At 45.9% G+C, this 19,721-nt stretch overlaps 1 protein-coding gene across 3 annotated transcripts in view; it reads left to right on the plus strand.

The window, feature by feature from the left end:
* The window catches only part of KIAA0319L (KIAA0319 like), an 86,927-nt gene that overhangs the window by 61,625 nt on the left and 5,581 nt on the right, over positions 1-19,721 (plus strand). For all 3 annotated transcript variants that reach the window (XM_081057545.1, XM_081057544.1, XM_081057546.1), the window contains exons 9-20: positions 1,372-1,504; positions 4,448-4,676; positions 5,939-6,062; positions 6,702-6,834; positions 8,630-8,778; positions 9,850-10,001; positions 10,321-10,459; positions 11,990-12,149; positions 15,949-16,091; positions 16,880-17,002; positions 17,513-17,603; positions 18,346-18,437. In XM_081057545.1, coding sequence (XP_080913671.1) covers positions 1,372-1,504; positions 4,448-4,676; positions 5,939-6,062; positions 6,702-6,834; positions 8,630-8,778; positions 9,850-10,001; positions 10,321-10,459; positions 11,990-12,149; positions 15,949-16,091; positions 16,880-17,002; positions 17,513-17,603; positions 18,346-18,437 — 1,668 coding nt within the window. The remainder of the gene's footprint in view (positions 1-1,371; positions 1,505-4,447; positions 4,677-5,938; positions 6,063-6,701; positions 6,835-8,629; positions 8,779-9,849; positions 10,002-10,320; positions 10,460-11,989; positions 12,150-15,948; positions 16,092-16,879; positions 17,003-17,512; positions 17,604-18,345; positions 18,438-19,721) is intronic.

Genomic DNA, 19,721 nt, shown 5'->3' on the forward strand with positions numbered 1-19,721 from the left:
GATGAGACTCACAGAATGTGCTCCACGCCCCTGCCTGGGATCACCAACATTTTACCCTTCAGAGTAGTGTCACCTGATGGGTGTCACCTGAGAGGATTTCTGGGTCTTTGCCAAACGTTGATGCTGGCTGTGCGCAGCAGGTTTCAAGCCTATCACCCACCAATATTTGCCTGGTTTCTTTGAGACCCATTTAGAGCTCTGTTACCCTGACTGCCTGAGCACCAACAGAGGTTTTTGGCAGAGGCAATCACTGCCTTAGGAGAAGAATCTCTAGCAAGGTTAAACAATTCACGTAGATGGTTCTGACAAGAGGAGGATAGAAGAATAGGCCAAGAGGGAAGAGACAGAACAGGAGGAAGTACTTGTGCAAGTGGGAGAAAAGGTTCATAGAGTACCATTTTATTTTATATTTTTGAATAGATCAAAGTTAAATAATATGTAAAGGTATACAGTGAAAAGAATCACTAGCATCTCTGTCTCCCAACTATCCAGTTTTCCTCCAATCAGTGGTATTATTTTATGTATCTTCCCGATATTTTATGCATATATAAGAAAATACATACACAGTCATTATGATAAAACATTATATACACTGTTATGTACAAAGCATGTTTGTATATATTGAAGAATTTTTCTGAATCAATATATGAAATACTTCTTCATTTTTTTTCCTCTTAACGATTAGCCTTCCATTATATGGACATATAATTTCATTGTTTGAATGTATATTTGTTTTTGATCAATCTCTACTAATGGCCATTTAGATTATTTTTGGTCTTTCACTATTACAAATAATGTTACCCTGAGTAATCTTGGAAGCATGACATTTAACGTGTGTAAGGATATCTGTAGGATAAATTACTAGAAGAGGAATTGCAGGAACAAAGATAAATTTTGCCAAATTGCTCTTTATAAAGGTTGTATCAATTTATGCTTTCACCACGACTTGGAAAGGGCCTCTTTGTCCACACGTTTATCCATACACTGTGTTATGAAGCTCTGGTCTTTCCCAATCTGATAGGTTAAAAAAATCATATCTCAAGTGTAATTTAAATTTGCGTTTCTTTTCAGTGAGGTTGAGTATTTCATATGTTTAAGAATTTTTGATTTTCCTTTTTTTTTATACAGTAGCATTTTAACCAGAGGTTGCCTGTGTTGGAGTCTTTGGAAAACTACACAGTGGAATATTATTCATAGAGAGGCAGAATGACCCAATATTCCTAGGAAAGAAACACTATGGAGAGATAGTCTGTAATTTCATGAAGTTTTCCTAGCCTCAAATCTCTGGGTAGTTGCCCTGGTTTGTGTAAACTGGATAAGTGCTGAGACCCAGTGCTCTCATGTTGTAACTGATGTTTCTCTTTGGTCAAGAAAGCACCGATGATGATAAAATTGTCCAGTACCATTGGGAAGAACTTAAGGGGCCTCTGAGAGAGGAGAAGATTTCTGAAGATACGGCCATATTGAAACTTAGTAAACTCGTCCCAGGGAACTACACTTTCAGGTAAATCAGGATCCTTCAAGTTTACTTGTGGGTTTTAAATTCTTATAGGAATAGCTCTGACAGATACCAAATTCATTGCAGAGTTGGTTGATAATACAGCCTTTGGTTCCATTGGTTCTCTGATCCCTATGGTGACTGTGGTCACGACTATAATAACTTTTTAGGGCAAAGGTCCTTGCATAATAGGTCAGGACCCACCATAGTTAATCCTTTGCACAGCCTTACCTGGCAGATCTCCAAACTTTGTTGTTTTTTTTTCATTTCTGTCATTAAGTGAAAGGTCCAATATTCCTTTGCCTTTTCTCAGGAAAAATGTAGGAGTAACCTACTACTATCTTGTCTCTTCCCTTTGGGAAATGCTTCTTCAGCTTATGACATCCCAGAATCTTTACTATTGACTAGTGGTTTATACTACGAGTTGTAGGATTGTTCTCTATTAGGGCTTTTTGGAGAATTTGATTCAAAGACAGTTCTTTTGTACTGACAGTATTTGAATGTGATTAATAAGAGTGTTAGGCTGACTCGAGTAACACTCCTTGTATATGACAAAGCACTTGTGAGTATCATACAAACACCATATGTTTATGATACTGTCCTCATTTTACATCTGAGAAAATGAAACTCAGTGTATTTACTAACTTCTCTGAGGTCACAGAGAACTGAAATGCAGATTTTCTAACCCCTATGTCAAGGGCTCATTCTACTCTCTTCCTTGACTTGACCCATACTGGACCCATTCATTTATGCTTCCTTGAATGCCCTTCTCAATCTGTTGGGAGTTCTGCCTAACCTTAAGAATATACTCAGTTTTCTAAGAGGCTCTCGGAGATCCCCAGGGAGGAGGGAATATGGCTCTCCTCTTTCTTTGTTGCACTTAGTTCCTCTGGGTGGTGCCTGCCAAGTTGCAACAGCTTATTCATGGGTGTCTGTCTTCCCCACTTGATCTGAGATTAATCCAGTTTTAGACACTGTCAGAGACATAGTGATGAACGTTCTAGCATAGCACCTGCCATATAAATATGCCAGTTCTGACTGAGCAGCCCTTACATTGACTCAAGACTTGAGGCAAATGAAGGATAGCTGCCATTCAACAAGGTTGGAGCCTTCTCATTGGCTAAAAAATGGAAATGTGAGTTGGTATTTACCTTAGATTTCTAATGTAGGAATTGTAACATTTATGGAATTTAGCCTGAGCTAGGTAGGTCTTTTTAAAAACAGTAACAATAACTATTCTTTCTTGAACATTTACTATGTGTTTGACACTGTTCTGAGCTCTTTGCATGCAGTGGCCCATTTAATCCTTATAGCAGGTATTATAATTACTCTTATTTTATAGATTAGAAAATTTAGGCACCGAGCGGTTAAGTAACTTGCCCAAAGTCACACAGGAAGTCTGAACTTTTCATAGAGTTAAGCTGCAGCATTTTGGATGGATGAGGTATTGGGAGCAGTTCTTTTTTTCAAAACCTCAATCTATGAAATGACAGAGTTGGGTGTGATTAGCATTAAGGTCCAATCTGATTTCATTCACCTTTTCTTCTCTCTTGCTTTCACATGGCATTAGCCTCTTTCCCCAGACCTGTGGGCAGCTGCTGTTTGGTTCCAGGATTCTTGCTTGCAAGCCAGGGACTGTTTGAGGTAAAAGTCAGAATAATGGCCAGCTGCCATTTTTCTACCTGCTATAACTTGCTTTTGTTCTGAAATGGGAGCCAAATAGAATATGTTTAAAAAACAAACAAAAAACTGTGGGAACGACAGGGAATTTGGAAAAAGAGGAAAACTTCTGTGGATTTTTTTTCAGATTTTTGTTGATTTACACATATCTGTATGTCTGATGTTTTTGTGCTTTTTTGTAAAGGCTGTCATGCCAAAAAATCCCTTCAGACCTTAGGAAAAAGGTGAGCCTTCGGGATAAAACATCACAGATGTCTGGCTCTGTCTGGTGGCTGGTGGTGAGATTTAAACAAACGACATGTCTTTTCTATGCGTTTCCTCTTTCTGTCAGCAAAATGGAAGGAGCCCAAACCTCCTTGCTTGCTTATGCTGACATTTTGAGGTGGCAAGAGAAGCTTTAGGCTGTTCATCTGGAAGGCATCATTTAGGTAAAAGCCTGCTTTTATAAATGAACATTTTTTTTTCCTCTTGCAAATCCTGTTTCACACTGGCACAAACTGTAGGACTGTTGCGTAGGAGAATTCATTTCCATCTCAGACTCCTGTCTTACCAGAGCCACCCCTTCTAGCCCCTCCCAGAGGCTGTCTGCCTTGGTAGTCCATTGTTGTGATATGCACGCAGCCGAAACAGGATGATGGAAGGAGAGCCCGCTGCAGTCAGAGCTTTCTCTATTTCGTGTAGCGTCTTTAAGCCCACAGGAATAGCAGCCAGGGACTATCTCTTCTTAAGACTTGGTTTCTGGGCTTTGGAGTCAGAGGACTGGGCTTGCATCTTAGCTCACCATGGTGCCCTGGGCAGGTTATTTGGCCTCTCTAAGCCTCCTGTAAAGTGAGATTGATGATTGTCGTGAGGGCCAGATTCGACGATGCTTGTACAGGTCCCAGGACACAGACACATGCAGGAAGCAGCAGAACGGTGCTGGAGACACATTGCCTGGATTCAGATTCCAACTCCACTACTTTCAAGTTTGGGCAAGTTACTTTACCTCTTTTTGCCTCAGTCTCCCATCTATGTAAGGAGTAAAATGAGGGTAGGACTCTGCAGAGCTGTTGTGTGGATTTAATGAGTTCTAAAGCACTTGGAACAGTGCCCAGCACAAGTAAACCCTCAGTCAGCGTTAGCTTCTAATATTCCTCTGCCTTTCCAAGAGGAATGGTAAAAAATGGTTACCAGTTAGTAACCCTGCCACCTTGGTATTTCTAGCCTTGATTTGCAGTCCTCTCATGTTTATTCCCCTCCCTGATCGCACTCCTCTCTCTGCCCTGACAGCTTGACTGTTGTAGACTCTGACGGAGCTACCGACTCCACCACTGCAAGCCTGACAGTGAACAAAGCTGTGGATTACCCACCTGTGGCCAACGCAGGCCCCAACCAAGTGATCACCCTGCCCCAGAACTCCATCACCCTGTTTGGGAACCAGAGCACTGATGACCATGGTATTACCAGCTATGAATGGTCACTGAGCCCCAGCAGCAAAGGGAAGGTGGTGGAGATGCAGGTAGGAGAGGACGGTTTCTGCCTTTTCATGCCCAGGGGAACTAGAGCTGCCAGACTGGATCACCTGTCCAAGACTTATCTTTACTCCATTTTATTTACCAAAGTCAGATTTGTATGTAGAACATTAGTGTTTCTTAAAAAAATCCAGAAAGCGTAAGGGGCCTATAACTAACACACTAGCAAAAAACCTTTACCTTAAATGTTTAGTGTCAGAGGAAAAGACTAGAGAAATGGTAGCTGTTCTAGGATGATTCTAGAGAGCCTCACTATTTAGAAGCCACACGGGTGCAAATCTTACTCGTTGGAGTAGGTTGCCTGACTAGATGGTAAGCATCTTCTCTCCAAAGATACGTAAGAACAGACTAGATCTGTCACCAGGCAGGTAACATACATACAGCAAGAAAACTGGGTGGGGGCTGTGGCAAACCTGAGAACTTAAGCTCCTCAGGCCCAGCTAACCAGCTTGCCATATGGAAGTGTGGTCCCAATATTACGGGATCATACAGCTTTTCAAGAGGAGACAGAAATTTAGACCTTTGTGTGAAATTTTCTAACTTTTAAGACACTACAGGCCAAACAAAATGTCTGCAAGGTGGATTCAGCCCTAAGGCTGCCAGTTTTCTCCAACACTGTTCTAGAGTAAGTTCCGCACTGGAAGTTTGTCCTAGTTATTTATCATGTTCCTTCTGACACTCAAGAATCTATGTTTCTAGATTTGAGGCATAACTGAAAGCTCACATTTCACCTGGCTTTAGTTTAAGCATTATGTTGGGTTTCTCTGCTGTTGGGATATCTGACAGAACTGTAAGGGGACAGCATGGCGTTCCCTTGCATCTCGAGTTACTGCCGTGTGTTATTGAGGAAGCTTTGTTAGGATCACTCTATGGCCATTGTAGGAAGAACAGGTTTTAAAATTGTTATTTTATTGTCTGTTCATTGTCTGCTTTCTGGCTTGGGTCATAGAGACTGATCTCTGTTATCTTTGCACATTTTCCTGTCTCCCCTCCCTTGTGAGAACTCTGATTTCATTTGAAACTGCTGCTGTGTCAGGGAGGGTTGTTACCTTTAAGGGGAAAACTTTTAACAAGATGTCCCACAGCGTCTGATTTCAGCATTCACAAATTGTGCTGAACGAAGAGGTAATAGCCCAATACCAGCTAGGTTTAGAAAACTGGGTAAATCACTTAGACCCGAGCAGGTCGTAATGTGTGATGTTGTGATTCTGGGAGGCTGCTTTCCCACTGTCTGTATTTATACATTCAGGGAGTTAGAACACCAACCCTGCAGCTCTCTGCCATGCAAGAAGGAGACTACACTTACCAGCTCACAGTGACTGACACAATAGGACAGCAGGCCACTGCTCAAGTGACTGTTATCGTGCAGCCTGGTAAGTTCCAACCTTGAGTTGCAGGCTCTTCTATTGGCTGGTCCCTTTAACCTTGGGGGAGAAGAGGGTTTGGGTTCTGAGCTATATGAGGGTATAAGTGGAGGCACCAATCCATGGAGCCCCCGGCAACTTGTGTTGTGCTGGCAACTTCTGTTGTCCATTGCCCTGGTACTTTCTTCATAGCTAGAGAGAAAGAGTACTTCACAGCCTCAGCTTGTGCACTTGCCCTTGGCTGGTTATTGTGCCTTTGAGGGGACCTAGCAGGTAGAGTCTCTGCCATCCCAAATCCGACCGTGTCCTTTAGGGCAGCTTCAAGCTCACTTCCTCAGGAAAGCCCTGTCTTATCACTTGGACCCTTTCATTTGAACTCCTGTAGCATTATTTTTCAAATTTAGCATGGCATTATAACTCCTCTAAGCTCTGCCACGTCCTTTCAGAATGTTCTTTGTGTGTTTCCGTCCTCTTTACTTCATTGTGAGCTCCCTGATTGTACCAGGACATACACGTCCCATAGTATCTGCCATTCTGTGTGTGGAGAGGCAGAGTCTCCTCATGACTCGCAGCACATATGTCCCAATTGGACTCTCTCCTTTCCCAGCTGGACTGCCTGCTTTTGACCCCCAAACCTCTGTCTTCTAGAAAACAATAAGCCTCCACAGGCAGATGCAGGCCCAGACAAAGAGCTGACCCTTCCTGTGGACAGTACCACCTTGGATGGCAGCAAAAGCTCAGATGATCAGAAAATTATCTCCTATCTCTGGGAAAAAACACAGTGAGTACTGACACAACCCCTTATTTATGCAAAGGTCCTACACCTTTGAAGAGCAAGGTTTTACTTGTTTTTAAGAGTTTACTTGCTCTTCTTGGCTTGTTTGGGGTAGGGGGAGGGTGACTGAGGAAGAAGGATTTTCAGTGCCAGACTTCCTATCATAAGAAAATGATACGAAGTAATTTTTGTAAGAAAAAAGGAATGCTTACCACCAGCTAGTCCCCAGATAGTACTTTGAGGTCCTGGTGCTTTACAGGTACAATCCATCTGCTGATATGCATAGTTTACACTTGAGAGGCAAGATGGAAGGGGTAATGAAGCAGAAAAATACTGTTGCTCAAAATTAACTAGGTAAGGAGGCTGTCAGGGGGGATTGGGCAGAGTAGCTATTAAGAAGAATTGAAATTCATGTACAAAATGAAAGCACTACTCTGTTGTTGTTTTCTTGAAGACATTATTTACCAGTTATGTTAGTAACCAGAAGCCAAAGGCAGTATCCAACATAATGCTAAGTAAACTGAAATTACCTAATCGAACCATTCCTGGTTCTCAACGGTTTCTTTCAGTTCCTTTAAATCATAACAACTGGAACTCAGATTATATATGCAGGATTCCGAAAGATGTGAAAGAATTCCAAGGAAGAGTTAAAAGAGTTCAGAGTTAAAAAAGAATTAAATTTCTCTGTTTCCAAAGGTAGCAACCATAAGACTGGGTTTTTTTGTTTTTGTTGTTTGGCTAGAACATTAGAGATGGTTGGGAAGGGGCTATAATTTGACTAAAGAACCCACTTGACTTATGATCGGTGAGTTGGATTCTAGAAATTACTTTCCTCACCTCTTGTTTCTGTCTTTTGGAGAACCTAATCTTCCTCAGCCCAGTGTGTTTTAGTCATAACTGTTGAAGATACAGCCGATAAACCTTTTAGTTAAGTTTTATTAATGTTTACAGTGGAAATAGTGCTTAGCATAGCTTCTCGAAGGAGAATCTGTTTTAGGAGGAGGTACTAAGGTCAGAGGTTATACATTTAAACAGCAAAACAAAACAAAGCAAAACCGGGAAGTCTGCAGATTTCACTGGTTGTCCAGTAGTTTTAAGGAAAGCTCTGGGGCATTTTGTTCCTTAAGCAGAAGTGCTGTGGTATGTGTAGCGTTGTGCCTGGGTGTTGGCACAGAGCTCACCCCCAACTGCTGGCTGCTGTGTGAGACCCCAGGGAGAAGGAAAGAGGCGGTGTGTACTGGGTCTTCTGTGGCCTCTGTGCAGGAGCTGGAGGGAGATTTGCTTATAGAGCCACTAAGAAGAGGATGGTTTTGCCCTGAGAATTCCTCTGCAGCCTTGGCCCATTTCCTTTTCCTGACTTTTTAGCAGGAAGGAATTTGGCAAGTGATTAAGAAATTCATTTTGCTTCTTTGCTGGCAAGAGCTGAATCAACTACTGAGCCAGAAATGCTTTTCAGAAACATCACTCTGAAATCATTCTTTTGATGAGAAACCTGCTCAGAGCACTTTCTTCCTTTTATAAATTGGAACAGCAAAGAATTTGAATGTTCTAGAAGCTCATATAAAAAATAAGGCTAGATGTGTTTAAAACTGGTGAATGGAATTTTCTGATCAGCAGGTAGCCTGTATTTTGGGGCCAAATGACACTCTGTCCAAGTGGAATATTTTTCAACTTGTCCTCTCAAGATCTGGGAAACAGTAGTTCATGTCTTAACCGAGGCAATAATTGTCTCCTCCTGCTGATTCGGACGGGAGAGCAGCAGACAGGTACAACTCCACCCTCTGGTTCTCTCTTTGTCCAGGGGACCTGACGGGGTGCAGCTTGAGAATGCTAACAGCAGTGTCGCTACTGTGACCGGGCTGCAAGTGGGATCCTACGTGTTCACTTTGACTGTCAAAGATGAGAGGGACCTGCAAAGCCAGAGCTCTGTGAATGTCATTGTCAAAGAAGGTACCCACCTGCCTCAGGTTGCTGCAGCAGCCTCTGGTCAGATACCTGAGGGATCACCATCTTTTGTTTCGCTGCAGAAACAGATTAGAGACAAGGGGTAGGAAAGAAAGTTGGGGGTAAGAGCAGCTGTTATTTATTTGCTTTTCTAAAACAACATTTAATTGAGAGTGAATGTAAGGTGAATTTTAACTTCTTGTGTTCCTTTCCTTTCCTCCTTTTCTCCCTTCCTTCTCTACTGAATAGGGAGAGAATTAAGGTTTTTTTCCTTTGCATTTTTATTTTGCCTCTGCTGCTAAGACCTGGGGTTTCTGTGGCTCTCACTAGCTACAGTGACATCTGCTGTCAGACTTTAGAACAACTGTCCTGCACTGTAGCTTCCTGTGCTGGTCCTAGGAGCCTGCATGCTGAGGCCAACATGAGGGCGAGAGTTGGTTGGCCTTGCTCGGGCTTGCAAGCACAATGGTCAGTGATGGAGTTGAGAGAGGGCTATAAGCTGATAGTAGGGAGAACTGCCAGATGTGCAGATGTAGCGTCCTGAGCTCAGTGAGCACTACACACCTGTGTAAACAAAGCTGTGGGTGGGGCCCAGGTGAAGAGAGGGCTCTCTCTCTCTCTCCTGTTTCTCTATTAAAGTACTAAGGAAGGAATTTAAAAAGGTGTTCAGAGATTAACATTTTAAGCCACATTTTAAAGAGAATTTGTGGTATCAGCTGGATGAAACTAAACTTCGAGGCTTTAATCCACTGTAGGTCTTTGTTTGCAACCATCATACACCTCCAAGGCAGAGAAATGGATTCCCTTCAGGGGGTCTGCTGTGAGAATACAGGAGGAAACTACACTTGTCTCCACTGTTGTAAGGTGCCAGCAGAACATTTCTCTGGGTGGGTCTGGAACGGTAGGAACTGCGGCAGTGCTGGCTTTAAATCTAGTGTCATTTGCTGGCAGAAATAGGCCTTTGAAACAGTACTCCATTTAAGATGCTTTTGATGTTTAATTCCCCATAAGTATCACGAAGAAGCATTTCTTTTCTTCCAGAATGTGATATTATTTCAGTGATCTCTCTTTGATTAGAAATGAACAAACCACCTGTAGCCAAGATAACTGGGAATGTGGTGATAACCTTGCCCACGGACACAGCACAGCTGGATGGCTCCAAGTCTTCAGATGACAAGGGAATAGTCAGCTACCTGTGGACTCGAGATGAGGGGAGCCCGGCAGCAGGGGTAAGTGTGCCAGATGCTGAGAGCAGCACAAGGTCAAGGTGGTGAGATGGGGCGAGTTCCTTGTACCAGACCTGGACTGCTCTCTGAAATCCAGGGAGCTTAAATGACTTGCCTAGGGTCACTCTGCTAGTGTGGCATAGAACGTCTTTCTCTTCCCCGATCCCAGCAGCCATAGGCTGCAGTGCCATTACAGAGCGGGGAACTGCCCAGAGTTCACTGTCCAGCTCAGAGGGGGCTTCATGATGACAGAAGCAGCAGCTCAGTCCACAAAGGAGTATGGTTTTGTTCTGCAGCATAGCCATATTGTTCAATCCCACAGGAGGTGTTAAACCACTCTGACCACCACCCTGTCCTCTTTCTTTCCAACCTGGTCGAGGGAACCTACACATTTCATCTGAAAGTGACTGATGCGAAGGGTGAGAGTGACACAGACCGGACCACTGTGGAGGTGAAACCTGGTGAGTTCATTGAGTAATGAAAATGAGTGGAATTGCTGAATCAGCCAAGCAGGGCCTCAATCCGGAGACCCCCAGCATGGACAGAGCCAGATGGTACAACCAGCTCTTTGAAAAATCTAGAAAGCCCAAGCTGAAGGATCGTTAGAGACTGTCTGTTCCAACATTACCTCTCCTACCCACACAGGAATGTGGCCCTCCCCCTGCTCATCTCAGATGGAGAAACGGAAACTAAGAGAGGGAGGGGCTTGCTCAGCGTCACACGGCAGTTGTGTCAGAGCCAGGCCTTTGTGGCCCTGTCCAGCATGTTCTCCCCTCCATGTGACTGATGAGAGAGGGCTCAGGGTACTTTGGGAATCTGAGCTCAGGAATAACTTGAGTCGTGATGTCTCATCAGCACCCAGATGCAAAAAACAATTTATTTTTATAAGTTGAGGCTCAGGCTTTATCTGACAACCCAGGGAAGGTAAAGTAACTGGTGTCCTTTGCATTTCCCAGATTTGCAGAAATAAAATTTCCTTCTTAAGTAGAACCAGGTTTTTATTTTGCTTTGAGGCTAATTTGGTATTAGAAAGGAAGTGAGTGTGGAGTGGAGTAGAGCTTTATAAATTCCTGAGTATCTGATGAGAAGATGTTGACTTTAAACCTGCTCTTTATTATCTAGGCCACGCTCCTGTGTGGATGTCTTAGATGGGAAGGGATCCTTGCAGGTCTGTCAGTCCTTCCTTCTCCCATCTCTCTGAAGGACAACAGACAGACACTATAAAATCTCTTCTGTGTTTAAAATCAGATCACAGATAACCCACTAATTATGTAAAGTAGACATCCGAATGGGCAGATGATACACTCGAATATGTGGATGAGGTGTTCCTAATAATCACTCTGAACTTCCAAATGTAGAACAGTCTTTAGGACATAAGCAAAAGGAAAGCACAATGGTCTCCCAGTTCTGAGTTGTAAAAACATCGTGCAGCTCTGCTGTGGCCCTAAGGAAATCCTTGTTTCTTGGCTGCCTGGATTTCCTTCGTATTTACTGTTTTCAAACCTGTAGGGCAGGTGCATTCCCTTTGTTGATAAGATTGTTGAATGGACATTTTCACTCCTATAGTAGACAAAGTACAGCAAGTCACGAATCAGATGTAGATCAGGAGAGATTGTTAGATAACCTCCACTTGGCCTGGAGAGTTCAGCAAAGCCAGTTGGGGACAGGCTTTTAAAACAAACCTTGAAGTGTTTCTCTCTTTCCCCCTCCCTTCACTAAACCCCGCTGCCTCCCAGCTTTGGCTTGATCCCCAGCACATGCATGGTAATTCTCAGGTTGATACAGGGACCAGGCATCCTTTTGAAGGTCTCTCTAAGCCACCCCAGACGCATTACTCGGAATTCGTTATCGCCCCTTTCCATTTGAAGGAGGTCTGTTGCATTTCTGAACGCTGTCACAACTTTCTCTCCTGTACCAAAATAAACGCACCGTGGCAGGTCTGTGTTACCTCTCCTGCTTCTAAAGCCATGACTGATGCACATGCTTTCCAGATCCCAGGAAAAACAACCTGGTGGAGATCATCTTGGATGTCAACGTCAGTCAGCTAACTGAGAGGCTGAAAGGGATGTTCATCCGCCAGATTGGGGTCCTCCTGGGGGTGCTGGATTCCGACATCATTGTGCAAAAGATTCAGCCGTACACGGAGCAGAGGTAGCTGGGCCATGAAGGGGGGAGAAGAGGAAAGACCAGGGGTCACCTGGGCTTCGTGAGCCAGCCGAGAACTAGTGTGGGTAGACAGGGAAGGGTGGGCTCTCCGACCAGGAACCACTCAATGGTGTCCATTTCTTGAATGAACTCTTGTCTTCTCGTATAGGTCACATGCTCTGTACTAGACACTGCAGCAGGGTACCAGGGTGTAAGGTCAGAAGCGGTCCATTCTGTTTGAAGGCCATAGTCTAGGAGGGGAAATAATCAAGTAAACATACATCACCAGTACAGAGTGGGTTTGATAGAATGTGTGGTATCTTGGAGGCACAGAGGCAAGGGCAGTGAATTCTTTCAGGAGGGTTGGGGTAGGGGGTAGTCCAAAGATTTTCCAGAAGACATAGAACTTGCGTTGGTCAAGCATAGGAGGACTAGGAGGAAATTCCGTATGGGGAGACAGCATGAGCTCTGGCCCTGTGGTAGGAAAGTACAGTTTCCTCTGGTTCAGAGCCTCTCGGGCCCCAGAGCATGGTGGAAGAGAAGGCTGCTGTGTAGACTGAGAGCAGTTATATGCGAGCCAAGGAGTTCAGTTTCAGTAATTTGGGCAGGAGGACTCAGCCTAGTTTGTTTTATGTGTGTGAAGTTTTTGTTTTTGTTTTTAAAGCAAGGAAATTAGTTTTTTGTTTTTTTTAAAGGGAGATCAGTAGTGTGGAGGCTACACAACAATAGGGAGAGACTGAAGCCTGGGAGACCAATCAGGAAGCTTTGGGACTAGTCTCGTGCAAAGGGAGTAAAACCTGAATTAAGGTAGTGGCGATAGAAATGGTAGAAGACATTAAAAAGCAGTTCAGATGTAAATTAATAGGGCGTGGTGAGCCTTTGGGAGAGCGAGAGTGAATGAGGTATGAAATAGAAGCCTGAAGAGATGGTGAAGGCCGCTCACTGAGATCCGGGATACAGGAGCTTGTTTCGAAGCAAGGATAATGAGTTCAGTTTTGACTATTGAATTTGGGGTTAATGGGGAGATGTTTCATCAGGTAGTAGCAAGTATAGGTCGGAACTTGGGGTGGAGGAAAAGCCAGAGATAGGGAGTCACTGCATGCAAGCACGAGTCAAAGGCATGAGGACACGAGTCACACTGTGTCAGGAGGCTGAGGACAGAGCTCTGGAGAACATTGTATTTAAAGAGGCGGCAAAGAAAGGATTGCCAGCAAAGGAGACTAGGAAAGAGCAGGCAAAGGTGGGAGGAAATCCAGGTGGGACTGGTCTGCTGGGAGGTAAGGGAGGAGTGGGCAGTTGGGGGAGTGGGGGCGGGGGAGTGTGGGGGCTGCCACCAAAGGATTCAGATGCTTACAGAGAAGCGGGTGTGGTGAGGACACAAAACAGGCTGTTGGGTTTGTGATTAGAAGATCATCAGAATTATAGCGAGAGCATTCTACTTAAGTGTTGGGGGCAAATTCATGCTATGGTTTGAGGATGCAGAGACGGTAAGTATAACACCTCTTTGACGAGGTTGGTGCTGAAAATAATATGGGAGATAAGATCACAAAAACACCTTTTAAAGATGGGAAATTCTAGAGCATTTTTATAGACTGAGGGGCAGGTGCAGAGGAAAAGTAGATGGTGGAGTTTGGGGGGGGGTTATAAATGGAGGTAGGTCTGGGGTTCTGGCCATGGCACAGCAGGAGCAGCATTTTGAAGACGGGAGGAAAGGAGGGAAGACGCTATTATGCTATTATGGGCACCTTGGGGGTAGAGAGGATGAAATCGGAGAGCGTTGGCACCAACATGCTGCATTTTGTCTTTGAAACTGGAGGCAAGGCCCTCTGCTCTGAGGAGGGAGGAAAGAGGTGGGCAACCTGAGGAAAGTGGTAAAGCTTGTAGGTGTGGGGGGCAACAGCGCCAGGAATGGGTACTGCCTTTGAGCAATATTGGGGTCTCAACCAAGGTTAGAGACTAGGTGAGAGCAGTGGTTCTCAAACCTAGCTACATAACAGAATCACCTAGAGCTTTTATGAACGTACCTACCGTTACCCGAGCCTCACTCACCCCAGAGATTCTGATTCAGTTGGTCTGGGCACCTAAAATCTAAAAGCTCCCAGTTAGGGTTCACTGGATCTGAGACAGCATAGTGATTAGGATTTTTTAAGCTCTGCTCAGCAGCCCAGTTGTCGGCAGGGAAAGTGGCTGCTGGGCTAGATCCAAGCTGTGGGAACTGGCTGGGTAGAAGCAGTGGGAAGACATTAGCCGGAGTGCTGGTAAGAGCACCGTGGAAGGGTCTGCTCGCAGACTTGCTATCACAGCACCAGGCACGAGGAAGAGAGAAGCATCGCGATGGCTGGGCTTCTGGCTTGGACCAGGGTGACTCAGTTGAGGAATTCGGGAGCAGAATGTGACTGGAGCGTGTTACATACAGTGTTACAGTGGGAAAGAGCACAGGCCTTCCACCAGACAGGGTACTTCACGTCTCTGAACCTGTTCTGTCACTTGTGAAAAATCTAGTACCCATTTTATAGGATTGTTACTGAGGCTCCAATAACATAATGTTTGTGTAGTCCCCAACACACAGTGAGTACTCAGTAATTACTATACGTTTATTTTGAGACATGTTGGATTTGAGGTGCCTGTGGAAGATCCGGTGTATGTATTCAAGCAGGCATTTGCAGATGAAAGATTTGGTCACTCAGGAGAGCCATGGGGAGAGGAGATACGAGGTGAGGGTTATTGGCATATAGATAGAAACTGTAAGCATGGATGAGAAACTAACGAGATGTGGGCCACACATCTTGTATGATGAAGATTTGTTTCTTGGTTCTGGAATTTATGATACCTCATCATTGGCCTCCCTGCTTAGCAAGCTTTTGGAAAGTCGTTTATGACAGTGCTTCTGGAACTTTCATGCCATGCCACACATGGAAAATACTACTATTTACATGGCACTTTGGGATAACTAGACTTAAACTGTAAGCAGCTGGCCCAGGGCCTCTGGGATAGTCAGGTCCCACGCAGCCACCCGCGTGCTGAGGCCCACCTACAATCCCAGTGTGCCGACCTACTGACCGGGAAGGTCCCGTCTGTGACACTAACATGAAGTCAGGAAGCAGGCTAACAAAACTGGAGGCCAAGCCATAGAGAATAGGTTTTGTGCCACCCAGTGTGAGTGCAAACATGGTCTGCCTCGGACAGAAACTGACAGAACGCAGCCGGACTGCGGGTCTGCAGTCTTGTGACCTTGCGTCAGCCACACCACTGCCGAGTCTTTCCTGTCGCTGTCATAGTAACGATCATTTGGGCTGTTTTGGCCTATGCATAGTGCTCCGGTGCCGCCTAATAGTTTACACTTTACAAAGCATTGTGGTTTGTCTTATAAGTAACCCAGGCACAAAACCAATAGCACTGCAGTTTTACCTGTTAAAAGGCTGACAGCTGGGATGTAGTCATAACCAAACCCCCATTTTCCTGGTCTCCAGGTACCTGTTTGGAATGGGTCCTCTTGTTAGCCGCGGCAGCTTAGGGCAGTTCTAAAAGCACAGGCCTTTAGGAAAGTCAGACGTGTCAGGGTTGGGGTCTGGCTCTGCCATAATTAACTGTGACCTTGGGCAAGGTACTGAACCCCTCTGAGCCCCCGTGTTGTCCTGTGTAAAATGGAGCTGACGTGGACACCACCTTTCTCACGGGCTTGTTGTGAGAGAATGTGTAATACTTCGTACAGCGTCTGGCACAAGCAGACGGTCCTTAGCACAGGGCGGCTACTGTTGCTCTTGTTGACAGCTTCACTCATTCAGACTGTTGCATGTCTCTGCAGCACCAAGATGGTATTTTTTGTTCAAAACGAGCCTCCTCACCAGATCTTCAAAGGTCATGAGGTGGCAGCGATGCTGAAGAGTGAGCTGCAGAAGCAGAAGGAGCACTTCCTGATATTCAGAGCCCTGGAGGTTAACACTGTCAGTGAGTAATTGTGGGACGTTGGGAACCGGGCCTCACCTGTCAGCTTCCCCTGCGCTCGGGCTCCGTCCTGTCCTCCAGGAACATGGAGGTCATCTCCCCTCCACCACCGTCACCATGAAGGAGTCCCGACTCATTGCACATGTTCCCAACCTGGGGCCCTGGCCCGGTGACAGCATTCAGAGGGGCTGTGTGTTGAGTGGGGAAAATGACATCTTTCTTTTCATTAACCTCTAACTGAAATTCCTATTTCCTTCAATTATGAAGGTAGGTGACACACTTCGGTATTATTAACAGAACCTCTGACTTTGAGGCAGTAGAAATCACAGGTAATTTCGTATCACACACGATGAAATGTCACTTCTACTTATCACTAGTTCAGACTTATCAGTTGTTAGACCCACTTCTAGATCTTGCTACTAATGTTTTAATAAAGGCACACGTTTATTATTTTTAAAAGTTATAGTCTCAGATATTTCAAAAACATGTTCAATGTAATTGCCTTCCTTTGTAATACTCTGTATTTTATTTTGGCAATTAAACTATTCAGACAAGGGGGTGTCTACGGGACATGAGAGATTAAGAACTGCTGTCGAGAAATGACACGTACAACGCAGTCTGGAACCATTCCAGTGGCCTTTCCAAGCTCTTGGGGTGGGTCTTCAGGAAACGTCACCACAGACCACTGAGCAGGGTGTCTTCACACCTGCACGGGAGCTGGCAGCGGCTGGTCCCCTCTTCTCCCCCGGCTCTGACTCCTGTTGACTTTGTCCCTTTCCCGCTGCTTCCAGCGTGCCAGTTGAACTGCTCTGAGCATGGCCACTGTGATTCGTTCACGAAACGCTGCATCTGTGACCCTTTTTGGATGGAGAATTTCATCAAGGTGCAGCTGAGGGATGGAGACAGCAACTGTGGTGAGTTTTCTGCTTGGCACTGTGCCAGCTGATTTGGCACGGAGTGTGGCTGTGAGTTGAGTGGGTGGGTGTTGGTGTATCCGAGGCAGCTGAGCAAGCGAGGAGAACTTTGTGTATTTTGTGTTTGCACAGGATTTTTGCTGCCTTCCTCCACACTTGTTCCAGGTTAGAGGAAGGCTCTGAAGCAGTTGTTAAGAACCAGGCTTAAGTCCCACAGCTGCACACTGCAGCCTGTCGGCCAGCCGCAGTGGCTCCTGTCCTGTGGAGTGCCTGCGTGCGACAGCCTCGTGGGAGCCCTCAGCTTTCCGTCCCCCTCCCACTGCCCCAGGGTCTCAGTGGAGGGCCTGAAAAACTGGGCAATTCAAAAGGTTTAAGGTCTCACCTTCCTGGGAGCCCTGGGGTCACTCTTGTCTACAGAGTGAAGCCACCTCTTGCCCAAGGTGGGAGCAGCCCAGACTTCCCTCTAGCCTCTTTCTCCACAGCCCTGACCACAGCCGTTTTTCTTGACAGAGTGGAGCGTGCTGTATGTTATCATTGCTTCTTTTGTCATTGTTGTTGCCTTGGGAATCCTGTCCTGGACTGTGACCTGTTGTTGTAAGAGGTAAGATGGATTCTCCTTGGAAACTCATTCAGGCTTCCAGTCACGCAGTCACTCATCATAGGGGTATCCAGTCCCTTGCACAGGGACAGCGCTGAGTCCTGGGGTGCACCCGTCCCGTCGCTGGTGTGGCTTGGCCCACCCAAGGCACACGCAGAAGGGTTTTCCTCACCTCGACACTGCTGAGGGCGGACACACACTCCTTCTGCCAGGGGCTGGCACCAGTGATTTGGAATCTGGGCAACGTGGCCTGGTGGGAGTGGGTGGGCCTAGATGTCGAGCTGGGTCACATCTGTAGGGTGTGTGTCCTTTTAACACTCCACACCTCAGCCTCACCACTTTAACACACGAGTTCTTCATTTTTTTTTGCTTTCCTTTCTAGTTGGGATTCACGAGTATACATGTTTTCACATAGCTGTATACGTAGGTTAGTCACGATTAGCATTATGCGTTTTTCATTTGAACCTTCCTATCTAGTCCTGTATAATCGTAACATTTATTATATATTTTTCATTGTTAATATTCATATTTCCCTTGCCCTTTGCCCAGAATTGGTGAGGATTATTTGAAGAACAGATGACAGTTACCATCTTCCCTTGGCTGAGAAGTGGGGCGAGACAGCCCACCCACTAAGCAGCCGCCCTAGACAGGGCCGTGCATGCCACCTGGCTGTAACCCTGTGGTGGGCTACCTGAGGTTCACACACAGCCTCTTTCCTGAGCAGGGAGGGGATTGTGTTTTTCAGGCAAAAAGGAAAACCCAAGAGAAAAAGCAAGTATAAGATCCTGGACGCTACAGATCAGGAAAGCCTGGAACTGAAGCCAACCTCCCGAGCAGGTAGTGACCATGGGAACAGGATTGGGGGCATCTAGATTTGTGCACTCTCCATGAAGAGCCACTGTCACTATCCCCTCCTAAATGTGTCACTAACAGCTGTTTGTGAGGGTCGGCGTGGCCCTGCGCTGGCAGAAGCTGCGTGCTGGCCGAGCTCATGCCAGGGCTTGCTTCTCAGCTGGCCTTTCTTTGCAGAGGGGCTGGGCCACGTGCTTTCCTTTGTCTGCTCGTAGCGCTCAGGGTTCCGGCCTGGAGCTTAGCCTTTGAAGCTGCCCCTGTAGTCAGGCTCAGGGACTGGTCTCTCACGCCTGAGCTGTCTGTCCTTTCTGGGCAGACAAGGTGAGAGCAAAGCCAGTGTCTGCCAGCTGAGCTCCTCTCATCCAGCCTTTCTTTCTCTCCTATCCTCTCGCCTGTGTTTGGCAGACAGAGGCATAGGCTCCACCATTGTCTTACAGCAGCGGAGGGTTGTGCAGGGGCCTCCCACCCAAGAACTGCCGACTGCGCGCGATGCCTCCTAGCACCGTCACTAGATGGCTTTCGGTGGTGGGGCAAGGAGGGTCAGGATGGTGGAGCCTTCCTTCCTCAGCTGGGCTCAGTCATTGAGGTTTCCATGCATCGTGGATGCCGCAGGACAGGCATCATCTGTTAATGGGAACTGGACTCTGTAGTTATTCCTAAACCCTCAGTAGAACTACTACTACTACACAGAGTATTCAGCATCTCTCACACTTAAAGCTTTGTGTTAGGAGAAGTTGTAGAGGGAACATAGAGAGTTGTAAGACACAAGCTCTCGCCTCAGAATTTCAGTCCAGTGAGGGAGAAAAGACTTATCAGAAGAAAAGAAACGCTCGAGGGAGTCTGGGCTCTGCACCAGCCAGCTCAATTAGAGAACGCTGAGGGGTGGTACCTGCAGGTGGTGGGGCTTGTAAACCAGAGAAGTGCAGCCAGAGCATCCATCCCACACCTGAATACCGAAAACGGAGGTCTGGAGGTGAAAACATGCACAGCCCACCCTCCACACAGCAGCCAAGGTTGTTTGTGTGTTACTCTGACAAGGTTTTCCCACCCCTTAAAACCCTTCAGCGACTTACTTGGGTCTGGTAGGCATGGCCTTGGTGAGCTTGGAGCAGTTTGCTTTTCTGAGCTCTTCCTTCTTGCTGATTTCTTTTCTGCTGGTTCCTACCTTCTCAACCCTTCCTTAACCTGCTCGTTAAAGTGCTCATCTTCCTCCCACGTGTTTAAGCATTTCCTAGTATTATATTAGTTATGTACTTGTCTGTCTTCTTA

This window comes from Rhinolophus hipposideros, assembly GCF_964194185.1.
Source record: "Rhinolophus hipposideros genome assembly, chromosome: 8".
In the NCBI taxonomy this organism is placed as follows: Eukaryota; Metazoa; Chordata; class Mammalia; order Chiroptera; family Rhinolophidae; genus Rhinolophus; species Rhinolophus hipposideros.